Source organism: Bos indicus x Bos taurus, chromosome 5, assembly GCF_003369695.1.
Source record: "Bos indicus x Bos taurus breed Angus x Brahman F1 hybrid chromosome 5, Bos_hybrid_MaternalHap_v2.0, whole genome shotgun sequence".
Lineage (NCBI taxonomy): Eukaryota > Metazoa > Chordata > Mammalia > Artiodactyla > Bovidae > Bos > Bos indicus x Bos taurus.
The window spans coordinates 81,990,988-82,009,384 of NC_040080.1; the positions used below are offsets into that span (position 1 = coordinate 81,990,988).

The following is an 18,397-nucleotide window of genomic DNA, read 5'->3' on the forward strand; positions in this document are numbered from 1 at the left end:
TGTGAAATATCATGTATGAAACAAGATGCCAGTCCGGGTTCGATGCATGATACTGGATGCTTGGGGCTAGTGCACTGGGACGACTCAGAGGGATGGTATGGGGAGGGAGGAGGGAGGAAGGTTCAGGATGGGGAACACATGTATACCTGTGGCGGATTCATTTTGATATTTGGCAAAACTAATACAATTATGTAAAGTTTAAAAATTAAATTAAAAAAATAGAATTAAAAAAAAAATGACTAACTTCAGGTGTAGAGTTATATATAGACTGAAAGGGAGGGGATGGAGGAAGGTATTCCATGCAAATGGAAATTAAAAGAAAGCTGGAGTAGCAAATTCTTATCTCAGACAAAATAGACTTTAATGAAGACTAACAGGAGACAAAGAAGGACACTATATAGGGATCAAAGGGCCAATCCAAGAAGAAGATATAACAATTGTAAATATGTATGTACCCAACATTCGAGGAACTCAGTGTATAAGGCAAATATTAACAGACACAGAAGGAAAAATTGACAATTACTGTAGGGGAGTTTAATACCCTACTTATTAGGTTGGTGAAAAAGTAATTGTGATTTCGGACCATGAATTTTAAATTGTTATAATGAGGCTCAAACACATTTTTATTAATCAAAATAGAAACCATTACAATCAACCCATTTTTGCCAGCGAGAGATAAGTTTGTTAATTCCTGGAGCACAAAATCCATGTCTCAGGATTCAACAAATTCTTGGAAAGCACTTTCCTTCTTTGTTCTGGAGGCTTTGGAGCTGCTGCTTGGTCTAACCAGTGAGCTGGTCATCACCGATTGTGTGAAATCCACTTGTTTCACATCACAATCTGATCTAGAAATAGTTAATGGTTGTTTCACAGAATAAGAGAAGATGACACTTCAAAATGACATTTTTTTTTTTTTTTTTTGCTTTTCGGTCAGCTTATGAGGCACCCACTTATTGAACTTTTTCACCTTTCCAATTTGCTTCAAATGCTGAATGACCATATAGTGGTTGATGTTAAGTTCTTTGGCAACTTCTCATGTAGTTGTAAGAGGATCAACTTTGATGATCCTTTCAGTTGGTTGTTGTCAACTTCCAATGACTGGCCACTGCACTCCTCATCTTCAGAACTCTTGTCTCCTTTGCAGAACTCCTTGAACCACCGCTGCACTGTATGTTTGTTAGTTCCTGGGCCAGATGTGTTGTTGATACTGCAAGATGTCTCCAATGCTTTCCTTTGAACTCAAATAAGAAAACTGCTTGAATATGCTTTTTGTCTAACATCATTTCCCTAGTCTAAAATAAATATAAAATAAACATAAAATAAACAGCAATAAGTCATTAGTAATAAAGCATAAAGCAAGAAATGCACATTAAAATAATGTATAACATAACCACATTTAAGAATGTATTCCAGTATCAAATTGCAGAGTTCAACAGTGCAAAACCAAAATTACTTTTGCACCAACTTTAATACATCAATTGACAGATCATCTAGACAGAAAATCAGTAAGGGAACACAGACCTTAAATATAATACATTAGACAAAAAGGACTTGATTGATATTTACAGAGCATTCAATCTGAAAGCACCAGAATACACATTGTTTTCAAGTGTAAATGGCACATTCTCCAAAATGGATTGCTAGCTAGGCCACAAAACAAGCCTTAGTAAATTTAAGAACATTGAAATCATATCAAGCATCCTTTCTGACCACAAGGATATGAAAGTAGAAATCAACTACAAGAAAAAAAAACCTACAAAAAACACAGACACATTGGAGGCAAAACAATAAGCCATTAAAGGGCCAATGGATCATTGAAGAAATCAAAGGAAATTAAAGCAGTATCTCAGGTAGAGATCTGCTTTTTTTTTTTTGGACTGTGCTGCATGGCTTGCAGGATCTCAGTTCCCTGACTAGGGATTGAATTCATGCCACAACAGTGAAAGCCTGAAATCCTAACCACTAGGCTACCAGGGAACTCCCTTGCATTTCTGTGTTTATTGTAGTGTTATTCGCTATAGCCAAAATGTGGAAACAGCCTAACTGGCCCTCAATGAATGAATGGATAAAGGAAGTATGATGTGTGTGTGTGTGTGTGTGTGTGTGTGTGTGTGCGCGTGCGTGTAATTTATTTATATATATATATATATATATATATATATATGAATATTATTCAACCATGAAAAAGGAGGGCATCTTACCATTTGTGACAGCATGGATGGACTTTGAGGGCATTATGCTAAGTAAAAGAAGCCAGATGGAGAAACATGAGTATTGCATGATCTCATGTATATGTGGAATCTAAAGAAGGCAAATTCACAGAAAGAAGGGTGGTTACCAGCCTCTGGAGGATGATAGGCAAGGGAAACTGTTGTCAGAGATTATAAACTTGAAGCTACAATGTGTATCAGTTCTGGGTATCTAATGTATAACATAGTTTTGTAGTTAACAATACTCTTGTTATAATTGAAATTTGCTAATAGATTTTTAATGTTCTAACTACAAAGAAGAAATACCAATTGTGTCATCATGCAAGTATTAGCATATTAACACTATGGCTGTGATTATGTTGCAATGAAAAAAGTAGGTATATATCTCCAATTATGGCAAGGCTTAGGTGTTAAATAATTTTCTCAAGGACATGACTAGTCTTCACTGCATCATTCTTCACAGGCCTTCCTTCCCAGCATTCCTAAACGTGTTGAAAAGATGATTCATGGTTCTGATCCTCAAAATTTTAAATTTGTGGTGTTGCTGAGATTCTCTCCACCAGCCTCCCACATTCTTTCTCTTTCCATGAGTGTTGTTACTTTTCTTCTCTTTTTTCTCCACTTCTTTTTGGTTTCTGTCTTTAGTATGTCTGGCTTTTCTGTAAGAATAGATATCATCTGGTGGGCTATGCTGGTGTTCACAGGGCATCTGCTTCTCTGCCTCAAATAAAAGAAAAATGTGTTTTTGTGGCGACTTGTGTCTTTGGAGCTTTCCCAGAACTCTGAGGATGTTAGAATGGTGGATTTTGAATAGAAAAGATTGTTGTTTTTTTTTTTTTAACCATATCAAGGGTTCTTTACCCATCTGAAACACTGGCTTGTTTTGTGTGTGTGTGTGTGTGTTTGGTTATATAGGAAAGAATGAAGAGTAAAAATAATACTTCCCATAATTTAAATATTATGATATTTGAGATATTTATTTCCCTTTAACTATAATATGGTGTTTCAAATCCTAAAAGTTGATGCTGTTAAAGTGCTGCACCCAATATGTCAGCAAATTTGGAAGACTCAGCAATGGCCACAGGACTGGAAAAGGTCAGTTTTCATTCCAATCCCAAAGAAAGGCAATGCCAAAGAATGTTCAAACTACCACACAATTGCACACATCTCACATGCTAGCGAAGTCATGCTCAAAATTCTCCAAGCCAGGCTTCAACAGTATGTTAACTGAACCGAGAACTTCCAGATGTTCAAGCTGAATTTAGAAAAGGCAGAGGAACCAAAGATCAAATTGCCAACATCTGTTGGATCCTAGAAAAAGCAAGAAATTCCAGAAAAACATCTGCGTCTGCTTCATTGACTACGCTAAAGCCTTTGACTGTGTGGATCACAACACACTGTGGGAAGTTCTTCAGGAGATGGGAATACCAGACCACCTTACCTGCCTCCTGAGAAATCTGTATGCAGGTCAAAAAGCAACAGTTAGAACCAGACATGGAACAATGGACTGGGTCCAAATTGGGAAAGGAGTACGTCAAGGTGGTATCTTGTCACCCTGCTTATTTAACTTATATGCAAAATACATCATGTGAAATGCCAGGCTGAATGAAGCACAAGCTGGAATCAAGATTTCTGGGAGAAAGATTGCTGCATATCAGTAACCTCAGATATGCAGATGATACCAACTTTATGGCAGAAAATGAATAAGAACTAAAAAGCCTCTTGATGAAAGTTAAAGAGGAGAGTCAAAATGCTGGCTTAAAACTCAGTGTTCAGAAAACAGAAGATAATGGCATCTGGTCTCATCACTTCATGGCAAATAGATGGGGAAACAATGGAAACAGTGACAGAGTTTATTTACCTGGGCTTCAAAATCACTCTAGATGGTGACTGCAGCCATGAAATTAAAAGACACTTGTTTCTTAGAAGAAAAGCTATGACAAATCTAGAAAGCGTATTAAAAAGCAGAGATATTACCTTGCAGACAAAGGTCCATCTAGTCAGAGCTGTGGTTTTTCTAGTACTCATGTATGGATGTGAGAATTGGACCGTAAAGAAAGCTGAGTGCTGAAGAATAGATGCTTTGGAGCTGTGGTGTTGGAGAAGACTCTGGAGAGTCCCTTGGACAGCAAGGAGATGCAACCAGTCCATCCTAAAGGAAATCAGTCCTGAATATTCATTGGAAGGACTGATGCTGAAGCTGAAGCTCTAGTACTTTGGCCACCTAATGGGAACAGCTGACTCACTGGAAAAGACCCTAATGCTGGGAATGATTGAAAACAGAAGAAGGGGACGACAGAGGATGAGATGGTTGGATGGCGTCACTGACTCAGTGGACATCAGTTTGAGCAAGCTCTAGGAGCTGTTGATGGACAGAGAAGCCTGGCGTGCTGCAGTCCATGGGGCCACAAAGAGGCAGACACGACTGAGCGACTGAACTGAGCTGAATGTGATGTGAATATAAGTTACAGCATAAGACTTTGTATGTGACAAAATATACTTTAACCATGAAATCCATCCCTAGCATGGCAGCATAGTCGCACTGTGTCTGTTGTGCCAAACTGTAGCCATGGAGCAAGCAGCTCCTGACCCTGGGCAACTTTTGCAACATGCACACCTAGAGCCCTTGGACCACTCCAACCGACACTGGGCTAGAGTCTGTGGTGGATGAGGAAGCAGAAGGAATGAGGGCCCTGGGGATGGCAGGGTAACACAAATTTGGTTTTGGTTCAGGAAGATAGAGATTCGTGTTTTTGAAGCAGAAAAGTGAGCTGGAAGAAATGCCATGAACATGCAAGAAACGTAAACTGCTTACCTCACTGAACCAAGATTGGTTGAACATAGTGATCATCAGGGGGTTCTAACGGACTCACTATGGAGGCAGCCTAGTGAATTTGAGTTGTTGAGAAACTACCTTTTAGTTTACTATTCACATATCGTTGTGCCATGTCTACCAGAAAAAAGGGTGGAATTTGTTTGGCATATGCTCTCTGCTGACAAAATGGACCTGAATTTTGTGGACAGACATGGAATCGATTTAGAAAACTTCCTCTTGAGAATTGGTTCACATCCCATCCTTTATAGAGACAGGCTCTTCTGTTTTTAACAGAGGAATGTAACTGGAAGGAGACTGTATATGTAACTGGATTTCAGCTGAAAGCAGACTCAGGTTGAAAATGCTTTAATGCCACATTCAGAGTGAAAAACCCAGACGAGATTTACTGAATTAAAACACTGCAGTGATGAACTACAGTCTGTCATCTCATATCTTCTTTGAGTCAGGGCTAGAGTAGTAGATTGACTGCATGGTTTATATAAAGTGCATGGAAATTATGGGCAAGTTTTCAGTGAGTGAAGTGCCACAGTAAAAGAAATGGGTGATGGACTGCAGAGTGCTGGTCCTCACATGGATGTGCATGCATGTTCTGTTGATGATATTTTGGAAGATAAAGAACATTATGCAGATCAGTTAAAGGAGTATCCTTTTCATACAGAAGTACTGCAGGTGTGTGCAGAAAACATGACTTAACATGGTATGACTTGGAGATGGCTGCTAAGGACTTAGCATCCAAGAAGCAGCAACATGAGGAACCCGCTACCGGGACCGTGAGAACATTTTCTTTGAAAGGAATGACTACCAAACTCTTTGGTCAAGAAACTCCAGAGCAAAGAGAAGCCAGAATAAAGATGCTAGAAGAACGAATAAGTGAAGGAGAACAACAACTTCAGTCTAAAAATCTGGAAGGCAGAGAATTTGTCTTGGGTTGATATTTAATGCTTGGGCTGATATTTAATGCTTCAAAGAACAAAAGAACTGTGATTTAAAGGAGGCCCTCATAAGCTATGCAGTCATGCAGATCAGTATGTGCAAAAAGGGAATTCAAGTTTGGACCAATGCTAAAGAATGCTTTAGCAAGATGTAATCCTGTGAAATGAATTTCTCTTCAATTGAAGTACCCCCAAACAGAAGCCCAAGTAAATTAAAAAAAAGTCAAGTTGTTACCGAGCATACACAAAAATACACAGTAAGTTGAGAAATTCAACTTTGTTTGATTTGGTTGTAGTTGTATTAATATAGCACAAAAGGATGTGTTTTAATGAAGATTAAATATTCTAATTTGAGGTTTTTGGGACTGGTGCGGATTCTAAAATGTTAATTAGATAAAATAGCCAACAGATTGTTGCTTCTGAACCAGTGACTGAATATCAAGGTATTAGGTCATTTCCAGATGTTCGTTTCAGTGCCTGCTGCTTCAGATCTGCTCATGTGGGGAGTTTTTTCCCTAAGATTAAATTCTTATCTTGATTTGGTAAGACCCACTAATCTCTCATAAGGGGTTAGTTTTTCTTGCCTTATAGTTGAGCTGTTTGATTTGATAAAGCTCAGCTGAAACTTAGTGTAAAATCTAAGTTATTTCTCCCACATTCATTAATGCCTCCAAACATTACATGCACTAGACAATGCCTTCAATGTGAATTTTACCAGAATTTTGGTACTGGTCAAAAATGTATGCTCCCAACAAAGAAGACTCAACTTCTTAGATGTATAGTGGAATACATTGTTATGATCTAGGAATTGCTATATAGAAAGTTTTGAATATGTGAAGTATAAGCATTAAATTCTCAAATAATTCTTAGCCTCATTGATGAGCCTAAATTTACTCTGCTTGGCCCTCTATACATGGTATATATAGCATTTCAATGTATAAGATACATGTAGTGAACATATGTGTTAAGATCTTTATTATGAACATCCTTTTTTATTGCTTGGCTGTAATTTTTATAAAGATAAATTATATTGCTTTTGTGTGTGTGTGTGTTTGTGGTATATATTCAGAAGACAAGCATCCTTGGTATGTTGCTAGCTTTGTAAAACCCTATGTGTGTACTTATTATTACTAATTATGTAAAAAAAATTTTTCAGTGGTTTAGCATTTGACTTTTTTACGTTTGCAATGTTGATGAATTTTTTGCTGTTTGCCAAACTTATGAAATAAATAAATGAAGTATTATGTTGATTTAAAAAAAAATCCAACTCTAATGGATTTTAGATGTTTTCTTTTCTTTTCCTTATGAATTGGAAAAGAACAACTTCCTGTGTCCTTTTCCCAGGGTTACAGGCTAATTTTATTTTCTATTAATTTTTTACATGCTAGCTTTATTACCTAGATTTTCTGATGTGGTGGAAGACTTTTGCTTTTAAACATTATGGTTGCTGTCATGTAGGAATAATTCTTCAGAGTTTATTTTCTGCTGTTTTAAGTTACTTTCAAATGAGTTTTTCAAGTGTATAGATTTAATAATGGTTGAATAGAAGGATTCATTTGAAAGATTTTGCTTCCTTCTTCACTAGAGATAGCTTATAATGTTTTATTTTGTTTTGTTTTTGCTCTATAACTTTCTCTCCAAAACAGGTACCAAAAAGAGGTGTACCTTAAAAAATATATGTGTATCTAATTGTTTAAAAAGCTTTTTAGTGTTATTAATAAGTAATATTATAATAAAGGTATTACTTGTATCTTTTAAATTTTATGTATGGGTAGGGCTTTGGAGTAAGATATTTAGTCTCACCCAGTGGCCATGGAAACACTCGATGTAGACACATTGTGATTATTTTCCAGTAAATATTACAGATGGCAGTCCAGTTTTTTGGTGAATTGAATAAGGTATTAAAGGAGGTCAGGGCCTTGCATATCTAGAAGACCTGGTTTTAAGTTCCAGTTTAGCGTTTATTGGTAACTGTGTATAAATCAGTAACATATTGACATTCAGTTTTTTGGTTTATAAGTTTGTGATGATAAAGTCGACTGAGCTACTTTCATGGAATTCCATTTAATTAAAATACCTTATTTTTGGTTTGCGTATATGTACTTTATAAATAGTAGTATACGATAACTTGGGTTTTTAAATTTTTTTTTCTACTTATAGTTTTACTATAGCAAAAGAATACAGATTAGAAGAAAAAAAAGGAAGATACACACAGGGCAAGATTTGGAATGTCCCATAAATGGAGCTTCTAGTTGTCCTTTCTCTGTGGAGTCCAGACCCGTTACCTCCCCCGGCAACACACTCAAAATGTATTTCCAACTTGGTAGCTTGCCTGAGCTTCAGTCTCTAGAATTTTTATTGAGACTTCATTCCATGAACATTATTTGTTGTATTGTTGCCCATATGGTTGAACTCAGCTTCCAACTTCCTTTCTCAGAGCTTGGGTTGGTGTGTCTTTACCCAAAGCTCTATTAAACCTTTAAGGGTTTGTCTTTTTGGCACTGCTAGCCAACATGGGGACTTTTACTGCCACTGTCATATGGAGGAGGTTTGTTTAGGAAGAGTGATACAACTTTACAGAAGAGATGAAGGTGACATTAAACTCCCAAGCATTACACTAGATGCTTTCAGGTCTGTTACCTCTCTTGATTCTCACAACTGCTTTATTTGAGCATGAATATAATGTTAGTAACCCCTATTTTGTAAATGAGAAAACCAAGGCTCACAGTATCATAAGATATGTATATAAAATCATCTACGCTCCCTAATGATGAAACTGCTATTCAAACCCAGCCATAGCATATCTGGACTTTTCTGTTGCATTAATTAGGAATTTACTTGATGAAATTTTGTCATTATTTATTTCATTGAATATAATTAAACATATAAAGTTGGACTCACTATAATGTCTATATATTCTGTAAATTGTATAGTGTATTAGTTAATTGTCAGTGTCTTTTGTTTCATTCATTAGATGAATTTCTAAAGCTTTATATAAATGAAATTAGAAGTCACGTCTAGTCTATATGTCCCAGACAAAAGGCAACTTAAAGAAGTTCTGTTTATTTTTGAAAAAGTAAAGAATATACATGTTCATTACATAAATTTGAATGCTTATATGATTTTAAGCATTAAGTGGGATATACTTGCTGATGTATTTGAAACTTAAAAACCCTTGAGAATTGTAACAGAACCTTTCTTTTGTTTTTATTAGGTATTAGACAAACCCAGTAGGCTAACTGAAAAGGAACTTGCTGAAGCTGCAAGCAAGTGGGCCGCTGAAAAGCTAGAGAAGGCAGATGAAAGTAACTTACCTGAAATTTCTGAGTATGAGGTAAGGCATAATTTCTTCTGTATTTGTCTAGATTTTAAATTATAGATGAAATTTTGGTTTCTTCTAGTGTTTTAAAATATGTTTGGGGAAAATGTCCTCATGAATTACTAAATTTTACCACACATAATAACAATATGAATATGAATTACTCTGAATTCAGTAATTATACTATGTCTGAATGTCTCTAGTAGTTTAAAAGTGTAAGAATGGTGTAAATGTGGAGTATTATTAGGAAAATGTAGTATTTATACATGCTGCTTTTATGAGCTTTTAAAAGTATTTCTAGACATGCTAAGCCACCAGTCATAAAACAGTGAATTCAGAACAAAAATATAATTAAACCTTGGATCTGGGTTATATTTATATTGCATGTTATACTCTATGCAAATTTTTTCATATATATCCCAAGAAATGCAATTATGCATTGTTTGGTCTACCTGTGATTTTTGATGAATCCTGAGTACCAAAAAATGAGAACATTTTTGGGTCCACAGAATATGCTTTATAAAATGTTTGCATTAAAATATTGGAAATGTACTGAAAAATTTTTTTGTAACCTGTAAAAGAAATACAGATATTTTGTGGGCACAGTTAACCTTCTAGATTCAGGATTTGTCACTAGAGGAATTATTTTGACATGGCAGAGAATATAAAAATCTCTGTACTGTGATAGATTATATTTGGAAGAGATTTCTGACTTTATATTTTTGAATGCCTTTTAAGACAGGTCCTCTGAAAAAAGAGATGAAACGTTGGAATTCAATGTATAAATTCTGTACCTATGTGCATCTTAATACACTGTGGAAAGACCTTTCCAAAGTAACTAATATACACTGATCATAGAAAGTACAAACCAGTACAAACCCTATCAGTGCTTATAGAAATAGAACCTTTCTTTTTTAAAATGCTGATGTGTCACTGTCATTTAGCTATCAGTTTTTCTTACATAGGCCAAAGTTTCCTTGTTACTGTAGAGATAATAATAGATATTTATGCATATTTTCAAGTTAGTATCAAAAATATCAAGCTGTGTCTCTTTGGTATGTCTCTAGTGCTATTTTTTTAAATTTATTTATTTATTTTAATTGGAGACTGATTACTTTACAATATTGTAATGGTTTTTGCCATACATTGACATGAATCAGCCATGGATGTACGTGTGTCCCCCATCCTGAACCTCCCTCCCACCTCCCTCCCTGTCCCATCCCTCAGGGTCGTCCCAGTGCCATGGCCTTGAGTGCCCTGTCTTATCCATCGAACCTGGACTGTTGATCTATTTCACATATAGTAATATACATGTTTCACTGCTATTCTCTCAAATCATCCCACCCTTGCCTTCTCCCACAGAGTCCAAAAGTCTGTTCTTTACATCTGTGTCGCTTTTGCTGTCTCACATACAGATTCATCATTACCATCTTTCTAAATTCCATATATATGTGTTAATATACTGTATTGGTGTTTTTCTTTCTGGCTTACTTCACTCTGTTTAATAGGCTCCAGTTTCATCCACCTCATTAGAACTGATTCAAATGTATTCTTTTTAATGGCTGAGTAATACTCCATTGTGTATATGTACCACAGCTTTCTTACCCATTCGTCTGCCAATGGACATCTTGGTTGCTTCCATGTCCTTGCTATTGTAAACAGTGCTGCGATGAACATCAGGGTACACGTGTCTCTTTGAATTCTGGTTTCCTTGCTGTGTATGTCCAGCAGTGGGATTTCTGGGTCATATGGCAGTTCTATTTCCAGTTTTTTAAGGACTCTCTACACTGTTCTCCATAGTGGCTGTACTAGTTTGCATTCACACCAACAGTGTAAGAGGGTTCCCTTTTCTCTGCACCCTCTCCAGCATTTTTGTTTGTAGACTTTTTGATAGCAGCCATTCTGACCAGCGTGAGATGGTACCTCATTGTGGTTTTGATTTGCGTTTCTCTGATAATGAGTAATGTTGAGCATCTTTTCATGTGTTTGTTAGCCATCTGTATGTCTTCTTTGGAGAAATGTCTGTTTAGTTCTTTGGCCCATTTTTTTATTGGGTTGTTTATTTTTCTGGAATTGAGCTACATGAGCTGTCTAGCACTATTTCAAAGTATGAAGAGTGTTACATTTAATAGGGTCATTTACTATTTTCCTTAATTTAGAGTAATCGTTTTTATATTAATAATAGAAATATGTACTTTAAAGTTGCTGATTTGGATGTCTGATAATTTTTCTCAGAGTAATTAAACCAAAACTTCCAAAAAATACTTAGTTATTTGTTTTCTAAATATTGTATCTTCAACTGTTGTTGTTGTTTAGTCACTAAGTCATATATGACTCTTCTGTGATCCCATGGACTATAGCACACAAGGCTCCTCAGTGTGTGACATTTTCCAGGTGAAAATACTAGAGTGTATGGCCATTTCCTTCTTTATGGGATCTTCTCATTGGGATCAAACCCACGTCTCCTGCATTGGCAAGCAGATTCTTTACCACTGAGTCACCAGGAAAGCCCACATATCTTCAGTTAGCAAAGCTATTATTAAGATATATTCATTCTCCCTCCTTGTCATTTTGATATCTCTTAATTTAAAAAATCAAATTCCACTGGCCTTCAAAGTCAAATTCCCTGGGGGTTCTCAGTCCCTTTGCTGGATCCCCAGTTTGGGAAATCTGTTGTGGGCCCTAGAGCTTTCACAACAGTGTGAGAACTTCTTTGGCAGAATTGTTCTCCAGTTTGTGGGTTGTCTGCTTGGTGGCTCTTTGGTGGGGTTCACATGCCGCACCTCCCAGATCTGCTGTAGCCAGAGCCCCTGTCCCCACAGCAGGCCACAGATGACCCGTGCCTCTGCAGGAGACACCCAAACACACAAAGGCAGGTCTCGCTGGGTCTCTTGTGGGGTCCAAAATCACTGCAGATGGTGACTGCAGCCATGAAATTAAAAGACATTTGCTCCTTGGAAGAAAAACTTTGACAAACCTAGACAGCATATTAAAAAGCAGAGACATTACTTTACTGACAAAAATCCATACAGTCAAAGCTGTGGTTTTTCCAGTAGTCATGTGTGCTGTGAGAGTTGGACCATAAACAAGGCTGCACAACGAATTGATACTTTTGAACTGTGGTGTTGGACTCTTGAGAGTCCCTTGGACAGCAAGGAGATCAAACCAGTGAACCCTAAAGATCAGTCCTGAATATTCATTGGAAGGACTGATGCTGAAGCTGAAGCTCCAATACTTTGGCCACTTGATAGGAAGAACTGACTCATTGGAAAAGACCTTGATGCTAGGAAAGATTGAAGGCAGGAGGAGAAGGGGACGACAGAGGATGAGATGGTTGAATGGCATCACCGACTCAGTGGACATGAGTTTGAGCAAGCTCCAGGAGAAGCCTGGCGTGCTGCAGTCCATGGGGTCGCAAAGAGTTGAACACGACTGAGCAACTGAACTGAACTGAAATTTTAAAAAATCTTACTATCCATCTTTTCCAGTTTTTGATTATTTTGTTTATAGTCTTTTTTCATTTCTTGACTGGATCTCGACTCTGAATAGTCAGTGACATTGGGTCTTGAAAGATGTTTTTCTAGTACTCTTGTTTTTTCTCTATAATGTGCCCAGAATTTGCTAGACTTTTGAATTAATGAGAAGTCAGGAATCCTAAAATCTGTGTGTGGAGCCATAGGTCAGAGGTGATTTTCTGTTGGAGCAAAGGCAAGGTAAGAGTACTGTTGAAATTACTATCGTATGTTTGTAGTTGGCATATGTCATTAGTGTTGTACAGCATCAGTCTTGTAGCATTGTCTGAAAAGTTCTTCAAGTTTTGTTGATACTTTTCCATACTGGAGAAAAGGCATATGGGAAATTCGTAGGATACTCTGTCTTTTGGGCAAGGATAGTCACATTTGTTTTTAGGCAGTTGTTAAATAGTTGCTCATTTCAGTGATTCTTTTTTTTTTTTTTTTTGAGATATAGACTTTTTAAGAATGTTAGCCTTGGTTCTATAAACTCCTATCTGATTTGAGGTGGAAAGACCTTGATGCCAGGGAAGAGTTTTGCATGGTCCTCTCTGTTCATGTGTTTAGTGACAGTCTATTAACTGTCAAGAGAGGAGATTAAATATTTAGGTTTCCAGTTTGTCTTCTCTTGCTGTCATCAATATAGTTTTAAACAAGTTGGTTGGGAGACCATGTAGTTTATATATAGGTAGTTGGTGAAGTTGAAGATAAATTCAGTGCTGTGCTCAAATATCAGGAATATTAGTGTTCACTATTCTGTTCAGGTTTTTACTTTTACCTTTTGGACTCTAATAGGGAATTTCTGAAAGCATTTGATAGAATGATAGTTCTGAACAGTCTTAGTGACCTGAGGAAGAAGAAAAAAGATTCTGTTGGTGCCAATGTTGTCATTGTTTAGTTGCTAAGTCGTATCTGATTCTTTTGCCATCTCATGGACTTTGGCCCACCAGGCTCCTTGTCCATGGTATTTTTCAGGCAAGAATACTAGAGTGGGTTGCTGTTTTCCTTTTCCAGGGGATCTTCTGGGCCCAGGGATTGAACCTGTGTCTCCTAAATTGGCAAGCGGATCCTTTACCACTGAGCCACCAGGGAAGCCCGTTAGCCCCACTACATTGAGAAAATGCTAGATTTAAAAGAAGTAGGTTGGTTTTGGCATTTTAGTACTTTTAAGAGATTTTAGTATGTTAATGTGCTCATCGGTTATCTGTGAGAAAAAAATAAATGATAAAGTTTGCATAATTTATCAAAATTTTGACTTCAAATTTATTCAGAGTGCACATTTTAGGATTATGTTTTAAGGCATGTATGTTCAGATATACTATTATATATACAAACTATATATACAAAATATACAAAATAATACTATACTGGCTTTCTCATAGTTTATTTAAATTCACTAGTCATTCTGCATCTGTTTGTGTCAAACACTGCATTAGAGGCACCATCCTGGCTTTCAAAGAGCTTTCAGTCAAATTTGGTAGAGATATAATTTACTGTCCATAAGCATGTGGCCATGAGAGTTTCCTTTTGGTTATCAAAATGAAAATCAAATTATTCAAAGGTTATTAGAATGTCACAGTAGAACAAGTTGCTTCTTGCCGCAGAAGAAAATTTTAACATGTTTCTTACTTAAATATGAAAGTGTGAATTGTGTTGTTTCCACATGTCAGGTGTTACTTTCCACTTACCCTGTCCCTAAAGTATGCCCAACTTCCATGGCTGTCTTTCAAATTCAGATCTGGTCAGTGGAATCAGTAGTGCTTGAGATAATAAGACGCAATATCTTTCTTGATTCCGATTTTCTTCCCTGCTGTCTGTGCTGAGTTGTGTCTGACTCTTTGTAACCCTGTGGACTGTAGCATTTCTTCTGTCTCAAGCTTTGGCAGGCGGGTTTTTTGTACCACTGTGTCACCTTGGAACCCCATTCTTCCCTTACTATTGTAAACTTTTTTGCCACTATTTCACCGATGAACTTATATTGCCTTTATTAAAAATTTTTTTTTTCTTTTACCAGTCTGGTTATCTAGATAGATAGGTAGAATATACCTCATGTCTTGTTTTCCCTCTAGTACCTTGAAAAATATATATCTAATGGACTAAACTAAATATAATTACTAATAAGCACTTTTTTCCCCCAGTTTTACTGATAGCACTCTGGACGTTTAAGACATATAGCATAATGACTTACATATATTGTGAAATGATTACTACAGTAAGTTCAATTAATATCTATTGTCTCATAAACACCACAAAAAAGAAAAAAAGATTTTTCCTTGTTTTGAGAACACTTAATATTTACTCTTCCGTACAATGTCACAAACCTCCATCTATAGTTCTTCAGGCACTCTATCAGATCTAATTTATTGAATCTATTTTGTCACTTCCACTGTATAGTCTAAAGGAATTTGATTTAGGTCATATTTGAATGGTCTAGTGGTTTTCCCTACTTTCTTCAATTTAAGTCTGAATTTTCCAATAAGGAGTTCATGATCTGAGCAGCAGTCAGCTCCTGGTCTTGTTTTTGCTGACTGTATAGAGCTTCTCCACCTTCATCTGCAAAAAATATAATCAGTCTGATTTTGGTATTGACCATCTGGTGATATCCAGGTGTAGAGTCTTCCTTTGTGTTGTTGGAAGAGGATGTTGGCTATGACCAGTGCATTCTCTTGGCAAAACTCTTGTTATCCTTTGCCCTGCTTCATTCTGTACACCAAGGCCAAATTTACCTGTAACTCCAGGTATCTCTTGACTTCATACTTTTGCTTCCAGTCCGCTATAATGAAAAGGACATCTTTTTTGGGTGTTAGTTCTAAAAGGTCTTCTCATAGGTTAGTTCTCGTAGGTCTTCATAGAACCATTCAACTTCAGCTTCTTCAGCATTATTGGTCGGAACATAGACTTGGATTACTGTGATATTGCATGGTTTGCTTGGAAACAAACAGAGATCACACTGTCATTTTTGAGGTTGCACCCAAATACTGCATTTTGGACTCTTTTGTTGACTATGATGCCTACTCCATCTTCCAGGGGATTCTTGCCCATAATAGTAGATATAATGCTAATCTGAGTTAAATTTGCCCATTCCAGTCCGTTTTAGTTCACTGATTCCTAAAATGTCGGTGTTCACTCTTGCCATCTCCTGTTTAACCACTTCCAATTTACCTTGATTCATGGCCCTAACTTTCCAGGTTTCTATGCAATATTGTTCTTTACAGCATTTACTTTACTTCCATCACCAGTCACATCCACAACTGGGTGTTGTTTTCGCTTTGGTTCCATCCCTTCATTCTTTCTGGTGTTATTTCTCCACTCTTCTCCAGTAGCATATTGGACACCTGCTGACCTGGGGAGTTCATCTTTCAGTGTCCTATCTTTTTGCCTTTTCATACTGTTCATGGGGTTCTCAAGGTAAGAATATTGAAGTGGTTTGCCATTCCCTTCTCCAGTGGACCGCATTTTGTCAGAACTCTCTATCATGACCCGTCTCTCTTGGGTGGTCCTACATGGCATGGCTCATAGTTTTATAATGCAAAAAAGTGAAATGGTTGTCTGAGGAGGTCTTACAAATAGCTGAGAAAAGAAGAGAAGCTAAAGGCAAGGAGAAAAGAAAAGATACAACCATTTGAATGCAGAGTTCCAAAGAATAGCACAGAGAGATAAGAAAGCCTTCCTCTGTGACCAAGGCAAAGAAATAGAGGAAAACAATAGAATGGGAAAGACTAGAGATCTCTTCAGGAAAATTAGTGATACCAAGGAAACATTTCATGCAAAGATGGGCACAATAAAGGACAGAAATGGTATGGACCTAACAGAAGCAGAAGATATTAAGAAGAGGTGACAAGAATACACAGAAAAACTACACAAAAAAGATCTTCATGACCCAGATAATCACAATGGTATAATACTCACCTGGAGCCAGACATCCTGGAATGCAAAGTCAAGTTGGCCTTAGAAAGCATTACTACGAACAAAGCTAGTGGAGGTGATGAAATTACAGTTGAGCTATTTCAAATCCTAAAAGATCATGCTGTGAAAGTGCTGAACTCAATATGCCAGCAAATTTAGAAAACTCAGCAGTGGCCACAGGACTGGAAAAGGTCAGTTTTCATTCCAGTCCCAAAGAAAGGCAATGCTAAAGAATGTTCAATTTGGCATTGAACTACCACACAATTTCACTCATTTCACTCATCTCAATGTAATGTTCAAAATTCTCCAATCCAGGCTTCAATAGTATGTGAACCGTGAACTTCCAAATGTTCAAGCTGGATTTAGAAAAGGCAGAGGAACCAGAGATCAAATTGCCAACATCTGCTGGATCATCAAAAATGCAGGAGAGTTACAGAAAAACATATGCTTTTGCTTTATTGACTACACGTGTGGATCAGCACAAACTGTGGAAAATTCTTAAAGAGATGGGAATACCAGACCACCTTACCTGTCTCCTGAGAAATCTGTATGCAGGTCAAGAAGCAACAGTTAGAAGTCGACATGGAACAACAGACTGGTTCCAAACAGGGAAAGGAGTACGTCAAGGCTGTATATTGCCACCCTGCTTATTTAACTTATATGTAGAGTATATCATGTGAAATACAAGGCTGGATGAAGCACAAGCTGGAATCAAGATTGCCGGGAGAAATATCAATAACCTCAGATATGCAGATGACACCACCTGCATGGCAGAAAGTGAAGAAGAACTAAAGAACCTATTGATGACAGTAAAAGATGAGAGTGAAAAAGCTGGCTTAAAACTTAACATTCAGAGAGAAAGATAATGGCATCCAGTCCCATCACTTCGTGGCAAATAGTTGGGGAAGCAGTGTAAACAGTGAGAGAGTTTATTTTCTTGGGCTCCAAAATCACTGCAGATGATGACTGCAGACAAGAAATTAAAAGACGCTCCTTGGAACAAGGAGCTCCTTGTTGTTGTCATTGTTCAGTCGCTCAGTCATATCTGATTGTGACTCTGTGAACTGCAGCATGCCAGGCTTCCCTATCCTTCACTATTTCTGGAGTCTGCTCAAACTCACGTCCATTGAGTCGATGATGCCATCCAACCATCTCATCCTCTGTTGCACCCTTCTCCTTCTGCCCTCAGTCTTTCCCAGCTTCAGGGTCTTTTCCAGTGAGTCAACTCTTCACATCAGGTGGCCAAAATATTGGAGTTTGAGCTTCAGCATCAGTGAATATTCCAAGGAATATTCAGGATTTATTCTTTTAGGGTTGACTGGTTTGATCTCCTTGCTGTCCGAGGGACTCTCAAGATTTGGAGTTATAAACCAACATTGCAGTGATACCAACTTTTACACCTATAATTTTTTTTCTTTAAATGTCATAGGCTCCTAAATCATGTTGCAAATAAAAAGTACAGTTTATATTAGCCATTATAATTGACCATGCATTTCAGTATAGTGAGCTCTTTATTCTTCCACACAGCTTCAAGATACTATCTAGTGTCCTTTCCTTTCACCTTTTAAGACTCCCTCGAGCATTTCTTGCATGACAGATCTAGTGTCATGATCTCTCTCAGCTTTTATTTACCTGGATGTCTTAATTTCGCCATCACTTTCGAAGGACAGTTTTACTGGATA

General features: G+C 37.2%; 1 protein-coding gene and 1 pseudogene across 10 annotated transcripts in view; both read left to right on the forward strand.

The window, feature by feature from the left end:
• The window catches only part of PPHLN1 (periphilin 1), a 175,103-nt gene that overhangs the window by 91,661 nt on the left and 65,045 nt on the right, over nucleotides 1–18,397 (forward strand). For all 10 annotated transcript variants that reach the window (XM_027542616.1, XM_027542606.1, XM_027542609.1 and 7 more), the window contains one exon: nucleotides 9,193–9,312. In XM_027542616.1, the coding sequence (XP_027398417.1) occupies nucleotides 9,193–9,312 (120 nt within the window). The remainder of the gene's footprint in view (nucleotides 1–9,192; nucleotides 9,313–18,397) is intronic.
• LOC113893013 lies at nucleotides 4,780–6,167 on the forward strand (annotated as a pseudogene).